We start from the raw sequence: 16,589 nt of genomic DNA, 5'->3' as shown, positions 1-16,589 counted from the left end.
GAAGCAGACTTTCAAGTAACCTATGGGTCAAAGAAGAAATTAGGACGGAAATTAGAAATTATTTCTGACCCGAGGGTAAGGAAGATACTACAGACCAAATCTTGCAGTATGCAGCTAACACCAAGCCTAGGATCAAATGTTTCGCCTGAAATGCACTTAATTACAAAGAAAAAGCTGAGACCCTCAAGCTTCATGTAAAAAAAAAAGTTATAAAAAGAATAGCCAATTAATCAGCGCGGTGCGCCGGCCGCAGCGCGCCAGCCGTGGCGGCCATTGGAGGGTGAACCAACGGCAAAGAAAGACCTTTCTCTCTGTCTCTCTCTCTCTCACTGTCCACTCTGCCTATCAAAAAAAAAAAAAAAAAAAAAAAAAAAGAATAGCCAATTAAACAAAGTACATGGAAGGACAGGAAAACAAAAGCAGAGATTAATGAAATAGAGAATGTAGAAGAGGAACATCAATGCAAATAGATTTTTCTTTGGGAAATCCAACAAAATTGAGGAAGTTGTGGTGAGGATGTCCAAGGGTTGACCAAAAAAGTGAAGATGAAAATAATCAGATACAGAAATGAAATGGACAATACAGCTGAAAACATCACTTCAGATCCAAGAGGCCTTCAAAGAATCTAAAGGGAATACCATGGGGGCCAGCACCTGTGGCGTCCCATGTGTGCACTGGTTGGAGTCCTGGCTGCTCCACTTCTGATTCAGCTCCCTGCTAAGGAGCCTGAGAATGCAACAGAGGATGTCCCAAGTGCTTGGGCCCCTACACCCACATAGGCAATCTAGATGAAGCTCTTGGCTCCTGGTTTTGGGTTGGCCCAGTCCCAGCCCAGCTATTGTGGCCACCTGGGGAGTGAACCAACAGATGGATGATGTGTGTGTGTGTCTCCCTCTCTGTGACTCTGCCTTTCAAATAAAGAAGTAAATCTTTTTTTCTTTTTTAAGAAAAGAGACTATCACGAACACTATTATTCCAGTAAATTTGAAAAGTTAGACGAAACAGGCAAATTGCTAGAAATAGAACAACAGGATGCAAGATTTATAATTAATCCACAATTTGAAATCTCCCAATAAAGAAAACTCTAGGAGCAAATGACTTCACTGGTTTGATCTATCAAGTATTTAAGAAAGAATTAAAATTAATCTCAAATACATTTAAGAGGGAACAAATTCCAATTCTCTTTAAGAGACTGGTGCAAACTCAACAGAGGCATCCCAAGAAAATCAGAGGTCCATTCTTATCATAAGTATCGATGAGGAAATGCTAAACAAAACACCGTATTAGCAAACGGAGTCCAGCAACAGATGGTAGAGAACTAACTATAAAAACCAAGTGGGATTTACCCCAGGAATGCACGATTCATTGAACAGGTATGTGTTACTAGCAGGATAAAGGAAAAACCATCTCAGTAGATGCAGATTTCAATGGGGAAAAGCTTTGCTGGTTTTTTTTGCAAAGAACGGTTGACCTGGTTCAACTCCCTCCTTTACAGATGATGTCCCTCGCCCTGGGAAAACAAGCCAGCAGCTGCAGTGAGTGTTGTCTGTAACTGGAGATGGCTGTTTTAAGTCAGTTGCTGCCTCTTTAACCAGAAGAGGTTAAAGGCTAAAGGTTAAAGGTTATCTCCCTCTCCCCTTGCCCAGCCCCACCCGCCTGGCCTGTGACTCCCAGCGCTGACCCATGCGGTGGAAGGAGCAGTTTCGTTAACGGGGAGATTACCTCCGACATGTAGGACATCCATCCCTCCTCACTGTTGGGATTTGTGGGGCGAGAGTTGTCCCAGACGACGTCCTTCACCAGAACGACCAGGGCTCTCAGGATGAAAGAAGCAAACAGGTTCATGTGGATGTAGTTGCGTGTGCAGTGGAGTTTCCTGTGCAAGGAGAAAACCGAGGACGGCTCAGGCCAACAGCTCTAGGGCCCGATGAGCCTGCAGGTGTCCCATCAAAGACACAGGTCACACACAGTGCAGGCTCCTGGGCTGTGGGACCTGACTTTTCTAACTTCCTCATCTGTAAGAATGGAAATAATAGCTATCATCTATACAGCATATGTCCCATATGCCAGGCCACATTCCAAGCTACCTACACAGACCTGCACTTACGGCTATCCTTACTCCTCACTCCCACTGCAGGACCCGATGCTATCATTACCCTAATTTATAAAGAGAAGATCAAAGCAGAAATATTAAGTCACCTGGCCATAGTTCCCTAGGAGGAGCTGGTGCTGTGGCCCAGCAAGTTGAGCCGCCATTTTCAACATGGGTATCCCATGTTAGCGTGCTGGTTCCAGTCCTGCCTGCTCTGCTTCTGATCCATCTACTCACTCATGCACCTGAGGAGGCAGCAGAAGACAGCCCAGGGAACTTGGGTCCCTGCCACCCACAAGGGAGACCTGGCTCCTGGCTTCAACCTGGCCCAGATCTGGCGGTTGCAGCCATTTGGGAAGTGAACCATTGGATGAAAGATCTCTCTCTCTCTCTCTCTCCCCCTGACTCCTTCTCTGTCACTCTGCATTTCAAATAATTGCTGGGGGGATTACATCAGTTAATTCGTGGGACATGCCCATGGTGAGTGTTCACCCACTAGGAGCCTCCTGCAGGTGTCTGTCACTCGGGCCAGTGTGACACTGTGCATCTTGGTCACTCAGGCCAGAGGGACCCTTGTCTACCACTATGCTCTCTGCAGTCCTAGTTTGCTCTCACGTGAGTATTACACTTTTAATACCCAGGAAGGCCTCGAGGCAGGTCGTTGTGTGCTGTATAATTTACATGTTCTTCTTCCCACCTAGACTGTGGGGATCCCAGGGCAGGGGCTGGATCTCACTCCTCCCAGATCCTTAGGCAATGCAGACATCTGGTCCACCCAGGCCCAGCTGAAGCTACTTCCTGCAGAGCTGCGTGGTTCTTTCCTCCTGCCTTGATTCTGGGGCTTTGGACAGAAGCCCCACTTGGTACAGAGGAAGAAGGCCAGGGATCACCGGCAGATTCAGCTGTGGAGTTCTTCCCTAGCTAAGGAGTAGATGAGCCTGACTCTGCCCCAGCAGCTGCAATACATCCTGGGATTTGAGGAGGCCAGTGAGCTCAGGTGGGGACCTGCTCGGAACCAGCATCCCAGTGTCCTGCACCCATGACAAATACTCATTCTGCTGTTATACTCACTTCAGTTCGCAAAGGGGAGACAGCCTGGAGGGGTTCTCCTGTAGGCCCATAAATATCCCACCTGGGTGATTTCTTCTTTTCCTATTTATTTATTTATTTGAAGGGCAGAGGGACAGAGAGATGGAGACATGGAAAAAGAGAGAGAGTTTGAGATCTTCCATCTGCTGGTTCACTCCCCAAAATGGACACAAGAGCAAGGACTGCACCAGGCTGAAGCCAGGAGCTCGGGACTCTGTCCAAGTCTCCTACGTAGGTAGCCGGGAAGCAAGCACTTGGGCCATTTTCTACTGTTCCCCCAGGCACATCAGCAGGCAGCTGGATCAGAAGCAGAGCAGCCGGGACTTGAACCAGCACTGATAAGGGACGCTGGCATCACAAACGATGGCTTAACTCACAATGCTGCCTCCCCCTGGCCAGCCAACTGGCTGATTTTTTAAAAACATGATATAGTAAGATGCACTTTTTCTTGGGTTCTGAAAGACGGCGTAAGGGAGAGAAAATGCTCAGACTCTGGGCTGCTTGGTTACCATCCTGGCTCTACCCACACCAGCTGTGTGATCTCTGTGACTCTCATAATGCTAAGCTCCTGGTGCTAGAATATTCCTCCTGATTCAAACTACGATGGGATTTAAATGACTACGTTCATATAAAGTGCTTAAGAAGCACTCAAATATCTCGACCTTTCAAAGACATAAATGGAGCTTTAAAGATGATAGCTAACTGGAGTCGGAGGGCCCTGGGTGAGAATCCCAGCTCTGCCACTCACTTATTTGCCTTGGGGGAGTTTCTTGATCTCTTCTGTAAAAACAAGACGTCTGAGTTGTGACAATAATGGGTGTGATTAGGAATGGAGACCAGGGCCAGGCACACGAAAAGCTTCCTAACCCAAAAGAGGAAAAGGTAGAATCAGGAGTTCTAGGTTCAAGTTCTGGCTGTGCAGCGACCTCCCGGTTTTACGGCCAGAGGCCACGCAGTGCATCTCACCAGAACTTTGTCCCCCTTCACCTGCAGAATGGGCTGGATGGACGTGAAACTTTTCTCAGGTCGCTTCCAGCTCTGACAACCCCGGACATCATCCAGCCCGGGCTTTATTGCCTTCAGAGGAGGCCAGTGAACAAATGATACAACACATCCCTGAACACGTGCCTGCAGAAATTCCACTCACCTGAGAAACAAGAAGATGGTGAGAGCCAGGAAGAGGGAGGTAAGAGACAGGGAGTATCCCACGGTGTACATCACCCTCAGGATTGACAGCCAGTCACGATGTCCCTCCTGGACAGAGAGAAAGAGCAGACGTGACCACCAATCCAGGGGGCTGTGTCCCCAGTCCCACACCAAGGATTACCAAGGGTCCAGACGGAGACATGCCCTGGGCCCCCTCCAAACATGTTTTTGAGCCTTGATGTCCCTGTCCTTGTGGACCCCCAAGTAGGGTAGCTCAGCTTGTTCCTGGTACAATGAGTGAGGACCCCACAGTGGGGCTCATCTCCACGACTGGCCCCAGCTCCCAAAAGTGATGCCAGAGTCACAGTATCATAAAGGACCTGTGACCAGGAGATGAGGGTGCTTGGGGAAGGAGGACGGGCTCTTTGTCCCTGTTTCTATGGGTCCTCGTCACTGGGGGAGGGGGCCGGATTTCTGTCTGCGTGTCTCCCTCCACAAGCGGCTCTTCCTGGATGATTTCTTGGAAGAAGACCCAATGGAACACTGGGATATTTTCTCTGAGGCCCAGGATAGCCTGACGGTGAAGAGAACACAACTCACTGGAAATTGAATGTTAGTGAGCATGAGTCTCCAGTGAAGTTCCCCTTCCCGCTCAGCCTATTATGCGCACTGCTGTCAAGTGTACATTTTTTTTTTTTTGACAGGCAGAGTGGACAGTGAGAGAGAGAGAGACAGAGAGAAAGGTCTTCCTTTTGCCATTGGTTCACCCTACAATGGCCGCCGCAGCCAGCGCACCACGCTGATCCGATGGCAGGAGCCAGGTACTTATCCTGGTCTCCCATGGGGTGCAGGGCCCAAGCACTTGGGCCATCCTCCACTGCACTCCCTGGCCACAGCAGAGAGCTGGCCTGGAAGAGGGGCAACCGGGACAGAATCCGGCGCCCCAACCGGGACTAGAACCCGGTGTGCCGGTGCCGCAGGCAGAGGATTAGCCTAGTGAGCCGCGGCGCCAGCCAAGTGTACATTTCTTAAGATCTTTTTGTATCAGAACTCACAGTCCATGCCTGCTACCTGCCTTGAACTTCTCTTATCACCTTTACTGAAGTATCATGACAGGTGACGAATTGTACATACGTAAAGCATAAAATGTGATGAATTTGGAAAATGGAACATATCTTTCATTTTATCTCCATACTCAAAATAATGAACATTTCCCTCACCTCCCAAAAGTTTCCTTGTGAACCTTTGTAATACATCCCCTCTCAATACAACAAAACCTCCATGCCCAGGTAAACACTGGCCTGCTGTCATCAGAGATCAGTGTGCATTTTATAAAAATGTATGTAAATGGAATTTATATACAGGTTTATTTCCTTTAGAATGATTCTTTCTGTGATTTGGTCATGCCATCACATGTATCAATAGTGTCTTCCTTTTTTAATGCCGAATAGTACTCCACTGTGAATATCCCACAATTTATCCATTCCCCAATTGATGGACATCTGGATCCCTTTCAGTTTTGGTTTTCATAAATAAAGTTGTTATGAATTTATATCTGTATGGTGGAGATGGGTTTCCACTTTTCTCAGATAAATACTTAGAATAGTAAAATAGCATGGTGTATGATTTAAGAAACTGCCGAACTGTTTTCTTAAACAGTTGAACAAATTTACATTTCCACCAGTAATGTAAGAGAGTTCCAACTGCTGCACATTCCACTAGCATGCTGTATGGTCAGTCGCTCACATTTCAGCCATTGCAATGGTTATGCAGTAGTATCCTGTTGTGGGGTTAACTTGTACTTGCCTAGGGATTAATCATGCTAAGACTTTTTTTTTTTTTTCTGATTTTCCATCTGTAGACCTTGCTTGGTAAAAGAATCCATTCAAACATTTGGCCATTTTTAAAACTGGATTGTCTTCTTTTCTTTGTGTGTGTGTGTGTGCTTATTTCTGATTCTTTTTAAAGACTTATTCACTGGAAAGGTGGAGTTATTCAGAGAGGGAGAGACAGAGAGACAGATCTTCCATCTGCTGGTTTGCTCCCCAAATGTCTGCAATGACTGGGGCTGAGCCAGGTTGAAGCCAAGGAGTTTCTTGCAGGGGTCCAAGCACTTGGTCAATTGTCTGCTGTTTTTCTCAGGCCATTAGCAGGGAGCTGGAGAGGAAGTGGAGCAGCCAGAATACAAACTGGTGCCCATATGGGATGCTGGCATTGCAGGTGATGGTTTTACCGGCTATACCACAATGCTAGCCCCTTTTAAGGATATATTTAAAATAAGATTAAAATATTTACCATTGCTAGCACTCTTCATTCTTTCAAGTAGATCAAAATGCCACATGGCTTCTTTTTCCTTCTGGGTCAAGTATATCCTTAATCTCTTGTTGTTGATGGCAAAATGCAAAAATCTCCATGTAGCTTTTGAGCTTTTCCAAGTCAACCCCAACCACACTTCTATCTGAAAACATTTTTAGGGGTCTTATCAAGATCCCTACAATCCTGTCAGGTCTCTAATTGCCCATAATTGGCCCTCTTCTCCTTTAAAAAAAATCTTTCCTAAAACTGACACAAGCCCACCTCTTACAGGAAGTCCCCCTTGCTTCTTCCCGGCTCATTACCGGCTCTCATTGTCAAGGCACTTGCAAGGCTCTTGTCCTTCACAAACTGGAGCATCAGTTATATTATTCATGAATGCGTTGTGTGTGTGCATCTAGGCTTTCCGGAGAGACTACGCACACACTGGAAGTAGAGATGTGTCTCGTGTTTCCAGAGTGGTGTGGTTTCTTTAGAGCGATGACTCAGGGGGCTTCACTGGCTCATCTCTACATCATTTATTTTACTGGCGATATGAGATGACCACATTTAATTAAATAACAACTATTTGTTTTCTATCATCATTACTTCTAATAATAGGTACGTTTTGTGACTCCTAGGAACCAATCAGGGGAAATGTTTGTTTTCGGGTGGTCTGTGTCTTAGTGTGGGTTTCGAAGAAACAGATTCTAAGGATTGGGTTGCAAGTGGTTTATAGGCAAAGTGAAAAATCAGCAGTAGAGGAAGGGAGAAGTTAGCACACCGAAGGGTGTAGCACTGCGGCAGGGCTGGAGCTGGTTCCCGCTGGCAGTCTCTGGAAGCCCCAGTTAATCACCCAAACTGGCAGAGCTGCGTATTTATGCACAAACTGCCGGTCGTGTTGGTTGGGGGCTACGCCTGGGAGTGGGGAAGCATGAAGTACCTGGCACTTCCCTCTTCTTCTTTTTTTTTTTTAATTTATTTATTTGACAGGTAAAGTTACAGATAGTGAGAGAGAGACACAGAAAGGTCTTCCTTCCGTTGGTTCACTCTCCAGATGGCCGCTACAGCCCGCGCTGCGCTGATTTGAAGCCAGGAGCCAGGTGCTTCTTCCTGGTCTCCCATGCGGGTGCAGGGCCCAAGCACTTGGGCCATCCTCCACTGCCTTCCCGGGCCACAGCAGAGAGCTGGCCTGGAAGAGGAGCAACCGGGACTAGAACCCGGCGCCCATATGGGATGCTGGCGCGGCAGGCGGAGGATTAACCAAGTGAGCCACAGCGCTGGCCCCGCACTTCCTTCTTTCATCTCAGTAAGTTAAGTGAGCTCCAGGAACCAGAGAACCAGCAAAGAAAGGCATGTGCTAGTAACAGAAACGACTAGCAAAAGCAGCTTAATCTGTTCCTTTAAAAAATTGGCTTAAATTTTCCTCTATATGCAGGCCTCTACCAAACCTGGCCACCTCTTTAATGGCTCCAAAACATCCAGTATCGTGCTCACTTTATTTTTTTTATGATTTATTTATTTACTTGAGAGGCAGAGTTCCAGAGAGGTCTTCCATGTGCTGGCTCACTCCCCAGATGGCTGCAATGGCCAGAGCTGGGCCAATCCAAAGCCAGGAGCCACAAGCTTCTTCTGGATCTTCCACATGGGTACCGGGACACTAGTTCGAGTCCCAGCTGCTCCACTTGCCATCCAGCTCTCTCCTATGGCCTGGGAAAGCATCAGAAGATGGCCCGAGTACCTGGGCCCCTGTACTCATGTGGGAGAGATCTGGAAGAAGCTCCTGGCTCCTGGCTTCAGATCAGCCCAGCTCCAGCCATTGCTGCCATTTGGGGAGTGAACCAGCAGATGGAAGATCTCTCTGTCTATCCCTCTCTCTGTAATTCTGCCTTTCAAATAAATAAATTAAAAAAAAAAGACTTCTTCGTGTATACCTTTTTATAAAGCTTAGCTTTCAAATCCTGAAATATTTTATGCATTAATAATGAAATCAAAGGGAAAATGACGGAAAGGGCAAATCCTTAACACAGATAGAGATAGATGAATAAACTCATACATCCAATTAACAATGTGATCATGCAGAGAAAATCATTCTCAAACAGTTACGAACTCAGCACTCAGTGTTTAGGACGTGGTCTCAGGACAAACACAGCTGCAAAGAAACCTTAAAATGTGTCAAGAAGATATTCATTTTCAGTGGAAATCTCAATATTTCCATTTTGAAATGATTTTATATATATGGTAGGAAGAGGTAAATAAATAATTACGGGGGAACGGCACTGTGGCACAATGGATTAAGCCGCCGTCTGCAGTGCTGGCATCCCATATGGGCACCAGTTCGATTCCTGGCTGTTCCACTTTCAATCCAGCTCCCTGCTAAAGCACCTGGGAAAATAACAGAGGATGACCCAAGTGCTTGGGCTCCTATCACCCACGTGGGAGACACAGATGAAGCTCCTGGCTCCTGGATTTGGCCTGGCCCAGCCCTGGCCATTGTGGCCATTTAGGGAGGGAACCAGCTGATGGAAGAGTTCTGTCTTTCCCTCTCTGTCTCTCCCTCTCTCTGTAACACTTTCAAATCAATGAATAAATCTTTAAAATTATTACTATTATTATGTTACTAGGAGCCAAGATTTTCGGTAAAAGAAAAGATACATAAATACAAAGTAAAAGAAAATATGCGAAAATCCTAAATATTAAATCAGAATGCTCAATGAGAATTCTTGATCTAAAAATTATCTTCTTTCCCTCTGTAAAGTTAGATTAACTCCACACAATTGTGATAGTAATGAGCAGGCGGAGGAGTTGGGTCTTGGTTTCTGACACCATTCCTCATCCAAGATCCCCAAAGAAACAGCTGATACCCAGGCTGGGAGCAGGGAAAATCTGAGATAAGCTTGGACCCACCCTGTGCCAGAAAACAAGGACGTGCCCAGAGACTAACCGGTTATCACAAAAGGGCAAGAGCCAGTTGGAATGGATTTCACTAGCTAGAAACTTCAAGCATCAAAGAGAAGAATGAAGATAACTGAATACAGCAAACTGTAAGTCTACAGTCAGACCCAGAACAGCCCATAGTGGCAACCTCCACTGGCAACAGGAGGTCTTTTTGCAGGAAAATAGTGGCTAAGAAATGTGGAGGCGGGGCCGGCGCTGTGGCTCACTTGGTTAATCCTCCGCCTGTGGCGCCAGCATCCTGTATGGGCACTGGGTTCCAGTCCCGGTTGCTCCTCTTCCAGTCCAGCTCTCTGCTGTGGCCCGGGAAGGCAGTGGAGGATGGCCCAAGTGCTTGGACCCTGCACCCCATGGGAGACCAGGAAAAAGCACCTGGCTCCTGGCTTCGGATCGGCATAGCTCCAGCTGTGGCAGCCGTTTGGGTGAACCAACAGAAGGAAGACCTTTCTCTCTGTCTCTCTCCCTCACTGTCTAACTCTGTCAAATAAATTTAAAAAAAAAATACCAAGGAAGGAAGGAAGGAAGGAAGGAAGGAAGGAAGGAAAGAAGGAAAGAAGGAAAGAAGGAAAGAAAGAAAGAAAGAAGGAAGGAAGGAAGGAAGGAAAGAAAGAAAGAAAGAAAGAAAGAAAGAAAGAAAGAAAGAAAGAAAGAAAGAAAGAAAGAAAGAAAGAAAGAAAGAAAGAAAGAAAGAAAAAAAGAGAGAGATGTGGAGGGAATGCTAGGACTTGACTGGTTCAGGCAAGGATCAGCAATGCAGATTAAAATGCTTGACGAAGACTTGTTAGGGAACAAGATAACCACAAAGTCCCAAAGCATCACCCCACTGCCTTCTTACAAAATACAAAGGGACGAACATAGCTTCACCACAGAGACCGGGCTGTCTCCACCCTGCCCAGGGATCTATGTAACCTCTGTGGAGCGTGGTGAGCTGCCACGCTGGGGTACAGGTGTGTTGCTCTGCAAGGTACACAGACCTCACGGGGTCGTACTTGAACCTCATCAAGCCTCTCAACCTCACCTGGAATTTAGGGGAAATTCAGGGGGTCTTCAAAAAGTTCACAAAAGATGAATATCGTGGAACAACTATGCATGACTTTCAATGCCTTGAACCCAAATAAACTTGTCTTTTAATTCTATTTTTGATGAACTTTCTGAAATACACTCATGTGAGGATAGAAGCCTGGGTTTAATAACAATGAAGGGAAACTTTGAGACAAATCCAGACTGTGGGACAGGCTACCAAATAACTCTTCTGGTCTCACCAAAGAAAAATAAACATCATGGGAGACAATTAGCAGTAAAGACCATTCTAAATTAAGATGCTGCAGTGACAGAAAACCAAATGCACTCTGAACCTGGATTAGATCCTGGTGCAAAGCAGGAAAAAACTACAAAACTTGGAGAAAAAAATAGGGAAATTTGGAATATTGATGATATGATGAAATCACTGTTAATTACTTAATTGCAATAATGCTGATACAGTTCTGTGGAATAATGTCCTTTATCTTGGAGATACCTGATGAATTTTTAGAGTTGAAATCTCATGGTGCCTGCAAACTATTTTCAACTACTGCAGAAAGAGATTGCGTGAAAGCAAATGTGGCAAAATATCAATACCTATTTTTCTTCTTTAGCATTTTAATTATTTAAGAGACAGACAGACAGAAAGAGCTAGCTCTCCCATCTGTTGCTCACTCCCCGAATGCCTGCAATGGCTGGGATGCAGGAACTCAATCCAAGCATCTCCTATGGATGGCGGGGACCCAACCAGCCACTACACCCCCCGGCCTGCTTTAGCAGGAAGCTGGGTTCAGGAGCCAGAGCCAGGTACTGAATGCAGGAATTCCAATGTGGGACATGTTCCTCTCAACCATGAGGCCAAATGCCTACCCCTATTTTAATTCTTTAACATGTTAGAGTATTTCTAAATAAAATGTTGGAAAAATGCATAAAATTGATAAATTATATTGAAAATGAAAAAATAAAAATGTATCATTACAACAATGTACTATACATGTTAAAAGTTATATATGATATGTATTTAGCAATTGATATATGTTGATTATGTGACTATAATATACAGTTAAAATGTTATCTCAAAAACAATAAATATTAAGTTAAATAATGGAAAGCACTTTTTTCTTTTATATATTTTTTTAACTTCTACTCTGAGAGAGAACATGTGGTTTTTGTCTTTCTGGAAAGCAGTTTTTTCTAAGGGCAAAGAAAACAGCTTGAAGTAAGGCAAAATAACAATTTATTTCTATAGCACTAAACATAATTCCATACCAAGGAGTCTAAACATACTTGCTAGTGCTTATGCACGCAGACACACACATGCACACAATCTTCTTAGAAAGTGCCATTGAACATGCATAAGGATCCCCAACATGTCGCTTGCTGAAAGAACATATTTTGCTTGCCAAAATTCTGCAGGGCAAAGATTTACTAACATTGGCCTTTTTTGGGCAATGTTTCAACCCTCTCTGAGAAACACAGGTAAACATGGCCAGAAGCTGTTTCTTTCTAAGTATCTGAATTCTTAGAAACACAACCGATTAGAGAGGGGAAGAGACAGCTCTTTGCTTCCTGTCTTTGTGAAAATGCAGTGTTGAAGTCCTGACTTGCTGTTCCCATCACCTGACCTTGTGACAGTGCCGCTGCACACCCAACTCAGGCTCACACCTGCCGGGGAACACCTCCGCTCCTGTCTCGCCTGCACAGCGGGCTCACCTGGGGAACTTCAAAGCCGGTATTAATGCTTAAGCCCCAACACAGACCAACCGACTCATTGGGCATGTATTAAGTGCCTGCTGTATATAAAGCCTGTTGTGCATCCTAGCACTAGGCCAGGGGATGGGTTTCAAACAGGACTAGGACATTTTTCTTGCAGCTGACAGTCCAGGAGGGAAGGAAAGAAACACAAAACTTTTTGTGCCATTCACAACGTGCGATTAGCCTGAGTTTGGTGTTGTGACACAAGCCAGAATAACTCTTAAGATAAACAGACTCCCACAGGTGTCACCTTGATCCCTGAAGGAGGCAGGAACTGTCCATCACGCAGGAAAACTGTGCAAGGGACACAGAATGCCGCCAACTCAAGTCAGGTCACAGGGTTTAAAAGAGGCTTGGAGGCCGGTGCTGCGCCTCACTAAGCTAATCCTCTGCCTGCGGCGCTGGTACCCCGGGTTCTAGTCCCAGTCGGGGCGCCGGATTCTGTCCCAGCTGCTCCTCTTCCAGTCTAGCTCTCTGCTGTGGCCCAGGAGTGCAGTGGAGGATGGCCCAAGTCCTTGGGCCCTGCACCCCATGGGAGACCAGGAGAAGCACCTGGCTGGTTCACGCCTGCTGGCAAGACTGTGCAGACTTAGAGCACCAAGGACCTGCCAACTCCCCGACAAGCTTCTACAGGAAGGGAGCCACAACCAGGATGGGGCAAGGCAGGCTCCAGCTGCACCAGACAACTAGGCGGTGCAGTACCCTGCACCTGGGAAAGTTCAATCTCCTCTAAAAACTTGGACTTGGGACTCAACGTTTGGGTGAGAGTGAAAATCACCGTGCTAGACCCTGTGATGCCACCATACTGGCTTCTGAGAGCCAGTTGGCAAGTTTTGGGGGAACTGGTTGTAAAACACAAGCATGATCAAAACTATGTGGTGGTGCCGACATTTGGCACACGGTTCAGATGCTGCTTGGGATGCTTGCATCCTGTATCAGAGCATTCCTGGCTACACTTCTTCTTTTCGTTTCTTTTTTTTTTTTTTTTTTTGACAGGCAGAGTTAGGCAGTGAGAGAGAAAGGTCTTCCTTTGTTGGTTCACCCCCAAAATGGCCGGCATGGCTGGAGCTGCGCCAATCCGAAGCCAGGAGCCAGGTGCTTCCTCCTGGTCTCCCATGCGGGTGCAGGGCCCAAGCACTTGGGCCATCCTCCACTGCACTCCCGGGCCACAGCAGAGAGCTGGACTGGAAGAGGGGCAACCGGGACAGAATCCGGCGCCCTGACCGGGACTAGAACCCAGGGTGCCAGCGCTGCAGGAGGAGGATTAGCCTAGAGAGCCACGGCGCCGGCCCTGGCTACACTTCTGATTCCAGCTTCTGCTAATGCACACCCTGAGAGGCAACAGGTGATGGCTAAAGTACTGGAGTCCCTCCCACCCATGTGCGAGACCCAGATGGAATTCTAGACTCCTGGTTGCAGCTTGGCCCAGCGCTTGCTGCTGCAGGCATTTGAGGTGTGAAACGGTGGACTGGAGATCTCTGTCTCTGTTTCTCTGCCTTTCAGATAATTAAAATAAAGGAACCAATACCCAGAACTCATCCCTCCCTGATTCCTTTTCTCCGTGTCTCCATCCAGTGCCACTGTGACTGCTTGCGCCATAGTTAATCTGCACACATCTAGCGGTGAGCTACTGCGTTTGGTGATGTCACATGGGTACCTTGAAATTGGCCATGGTGGAAGCATTCACACCCACAAAAAATTAGCCAATGTTACAAATCAGGGCCCTTCTTAGTTTGTGGGGAGGAGACAGAAGCCATTCACTAAAACACCACACCACTGGCATTGATAAGCGGGCCAAACAAATCTCCCCGGACTACAGGCAACCATGTCTCCTGTGACGGAAACCCCTGGTTTCTTGGGTCAGCTTGTTTCCTTAGTGTGAGTTTTTGCCTTTTATCTTAATCTTGCAAGGTGAATAGTTTTGTGTAACATTCAGACATAGGATTTTTTTTCTATATTATGAAAAATATCAAACACACGGCAAAATCGGAGGAATTTTATAAAAGACACCTGTAGATTCTCCCATTAAACCTTACTTGGTATCATCACCTCCCTATCCCTGTAGCCATCCCTCACATGCAGGGTTTTTTTTTTTTAACTATTTGCACAACTTGTATGTAATTGGTATTTCTACAGTCATCCCTCAGTATCCCTGGGGGGTTGGCTCCTGGACCCTCTGGACCCAACACCCACAGGTGCTCAAGCCCCTTACATAAAATGGCGTAGTATCTGCCCTTGAGCATAACCCATGCACATCCTCCTGTATGCTTTAAATCCCCTTTGATTACTTATAACACAATGGAGAGCTTATGTAAACAGTTGTGTGCTTTGTTGTTTAGGAAATAATGATGGGAAAATAGGTCTGTACATGTTCACTATAGATTTTTTTTTTAATATTTTTGATGGATGGCTGAATACAGGGAAGCAAAACCCACAGAGAGGACTGACTGTATTTGGAGAATTTGGCCTATGAGAGGAGCTGATACATTAGCATCATGATTCCAATACAAAATATGTCTATATATACTTGATTTTATACCTTAGGTTTAAGTTGGAAACAACAAAAATGGAGTTGATGTATTTAAAAAAGCCTAAGACTTACCATATAACCTTGATGTAGTCAATAAACTAGAATCATTTACACATTAGAAAAGATTGGCTTGTTACAACTAACATGTATTTAAGATATTTAAAAGATTTAAAGCATCTGATATTTTAAATGCATGAATGTGGTTTACAATGTAGAAAGGATATCTAAATAATTCACTTGTAAGTGACAACGAAAATGACTCAAAGACAATAAAATATTATATTTTTTAAAAAGCAGACAATCAGCCGGCGCCGTGGCTCACTAGGCTAATCCTCCGCCTGCGGCGTCGGCACCCCAGGTTCTAGTCCCGGTCAGGGCGCCGGATTCTGTCCCGGTTGCCCCTCTTCCAGGCCAGCTCTCTGCTGTGGCCAGGGAGGGCAGTGGAGGATGGCCCAAGTACTTGGGCCCTGCACCTGCATGGGAGACCAGGATACGTACCTGGCTCCTGGGCCACTGGAGGGTGAACCAACGGCAAAAAGGAAGACCTTTCTCTCTCTCTCTCTCTCTCTCACTGTCCACTCTGCCTGTCAAAAAAAAAAAAAGGGGGCAGACAATGTTGGGGCTGGCATTGAGGCTGCACTGATTGAGCCACCACCTGTGACACCAGCATCCCATATGAGCAATGGTTTGAGTCCTGGCTGCTCCACTTCCCATCCAGCTTCCTGCTAATGAGCCTAGGAAAGCAGTGGAAGATGGTCCAAGTCCTTGGGCCCCCGCCATCCATGTAGGAGACCTAGATGAAAGTCCTGGCTCCTGGCTTCAGTTTGGCCCATCCCTCACTGTTGTGGTCTTTGGGCAGTAAACCAGTAGGTAGTGTGTGTGTGTCTCTTTCTCTCTCTGTTGTGGCCATTTGGGCAGTGAACCAGGGGGTGGAAGATCTCTCTCTTTCTCATTGTAACTCTACCTTTCAAATAAATAAAATAATTTTTTTTTAAAAAAAAAGCAGCCAGCGCAGAAAAGCCACCAGCACAGATACCAAAAACTTACTTGGACCAGTAGACTATGACTACAGCCCCAGAGTAGGCCAGAGAGAGGCCCGGAGGAAAGGGGGAGGATTTCCTATCAAGGCCCAGGGATACATTCTGAGAAGAAATGCAACAATTATCACCATCAAGTGCCCAGGGAGCCCTGGGGTGTGGATTAATCACTGTATATTCACTGCCCTCTCCCCTACCCCACCAAGCCTCACAACTAGGCCACTGCAGTGGGCACGATCAATTCCATCTCTTTAAGCATTATTATGTATTTATTTGAGACACTCTGACTGATAGACACAAAGCCTCCATCCACTGGTTCATTCTCCAAATGCCTGTAATGGCCCCTAGCTGGAACTTGACCCAGGTCTCCCATGTGGGTGATAGGGGCCCAAACTCAGCCACCACCTGCTGCAGCCCCCCCCCGCCAGGGTGTGCACTAGCATAGCCAGGAACTGAACCCAGGTACTCTGATGTGGGTTGTGGGCATCTCATCCAGCACCTGCTAGGCCAATTGCCCAGCCCTCAATCCCATCTTATGGATGCCTAGAGAGAGAGAGACTGAGGGCTCACATCACACTAAGCCCTTGCTTTCCCCTGCCCCAAACTTTAGAGCATTAAAATATCTTTAGTGTTCAAGGAAAGATGTTAAAATGACTTCAGAAAGCTAAAGAAT

At 46.3% G+C, this 16,589-nt stretch overlaps 1 protein-coding gene across 2 annotated transcripts in view; it reads right to left on the bottom strand.

Moving 5' to 3' along the window:
- The window catches only part of GLP2R (glucagon like peptide 2 receptor), a 78,299-nt gene that overhangs the window by 40,067 nt on the left and 21,643 nt on the right, over window positions 1-16,589 (bottom strand). For both annotated transcript variants that reach the window (XM_089318379.1, XM_070061385.2), the window contains exons 5-6: window positions 4,329-4,435; window positions 1,723-1,876 (exon numbers count right to left, since the gene is read on the bottom strand). In XM_089318379.1, the coding sequence (XP_089174505.1) occupies window positions 1,723-1,876; window positions 4,329-4,435 (261 nt within the window). The remainder of the gene's footprint in view (window positions 1-1,722; window positions 1,877-4,328; window positions 4,436-16,589) is intronic.

The sequence above is a fragment of the Oryctolagus cuniculus genome, chromosome 17 (assembly GCF_051225735.1).
Source record: "Oryctolagus cuniculus isolate XC-2025 breed Fujian yellow rabbit chromosome 17, ASM5122573v1, whole genome shotgun sequence".
Lineage (NCBI taxonomy): Eukaryota > Metazoa > Chordata > Mammalia > Lagomorpha > Leporidae > Oryctolagus > Oryctolagus cuniculus.
Note: the sequence above shows the minus strand (reverse complement) of the source record. Positions and strands in the feature narration are given on the sequence as shown.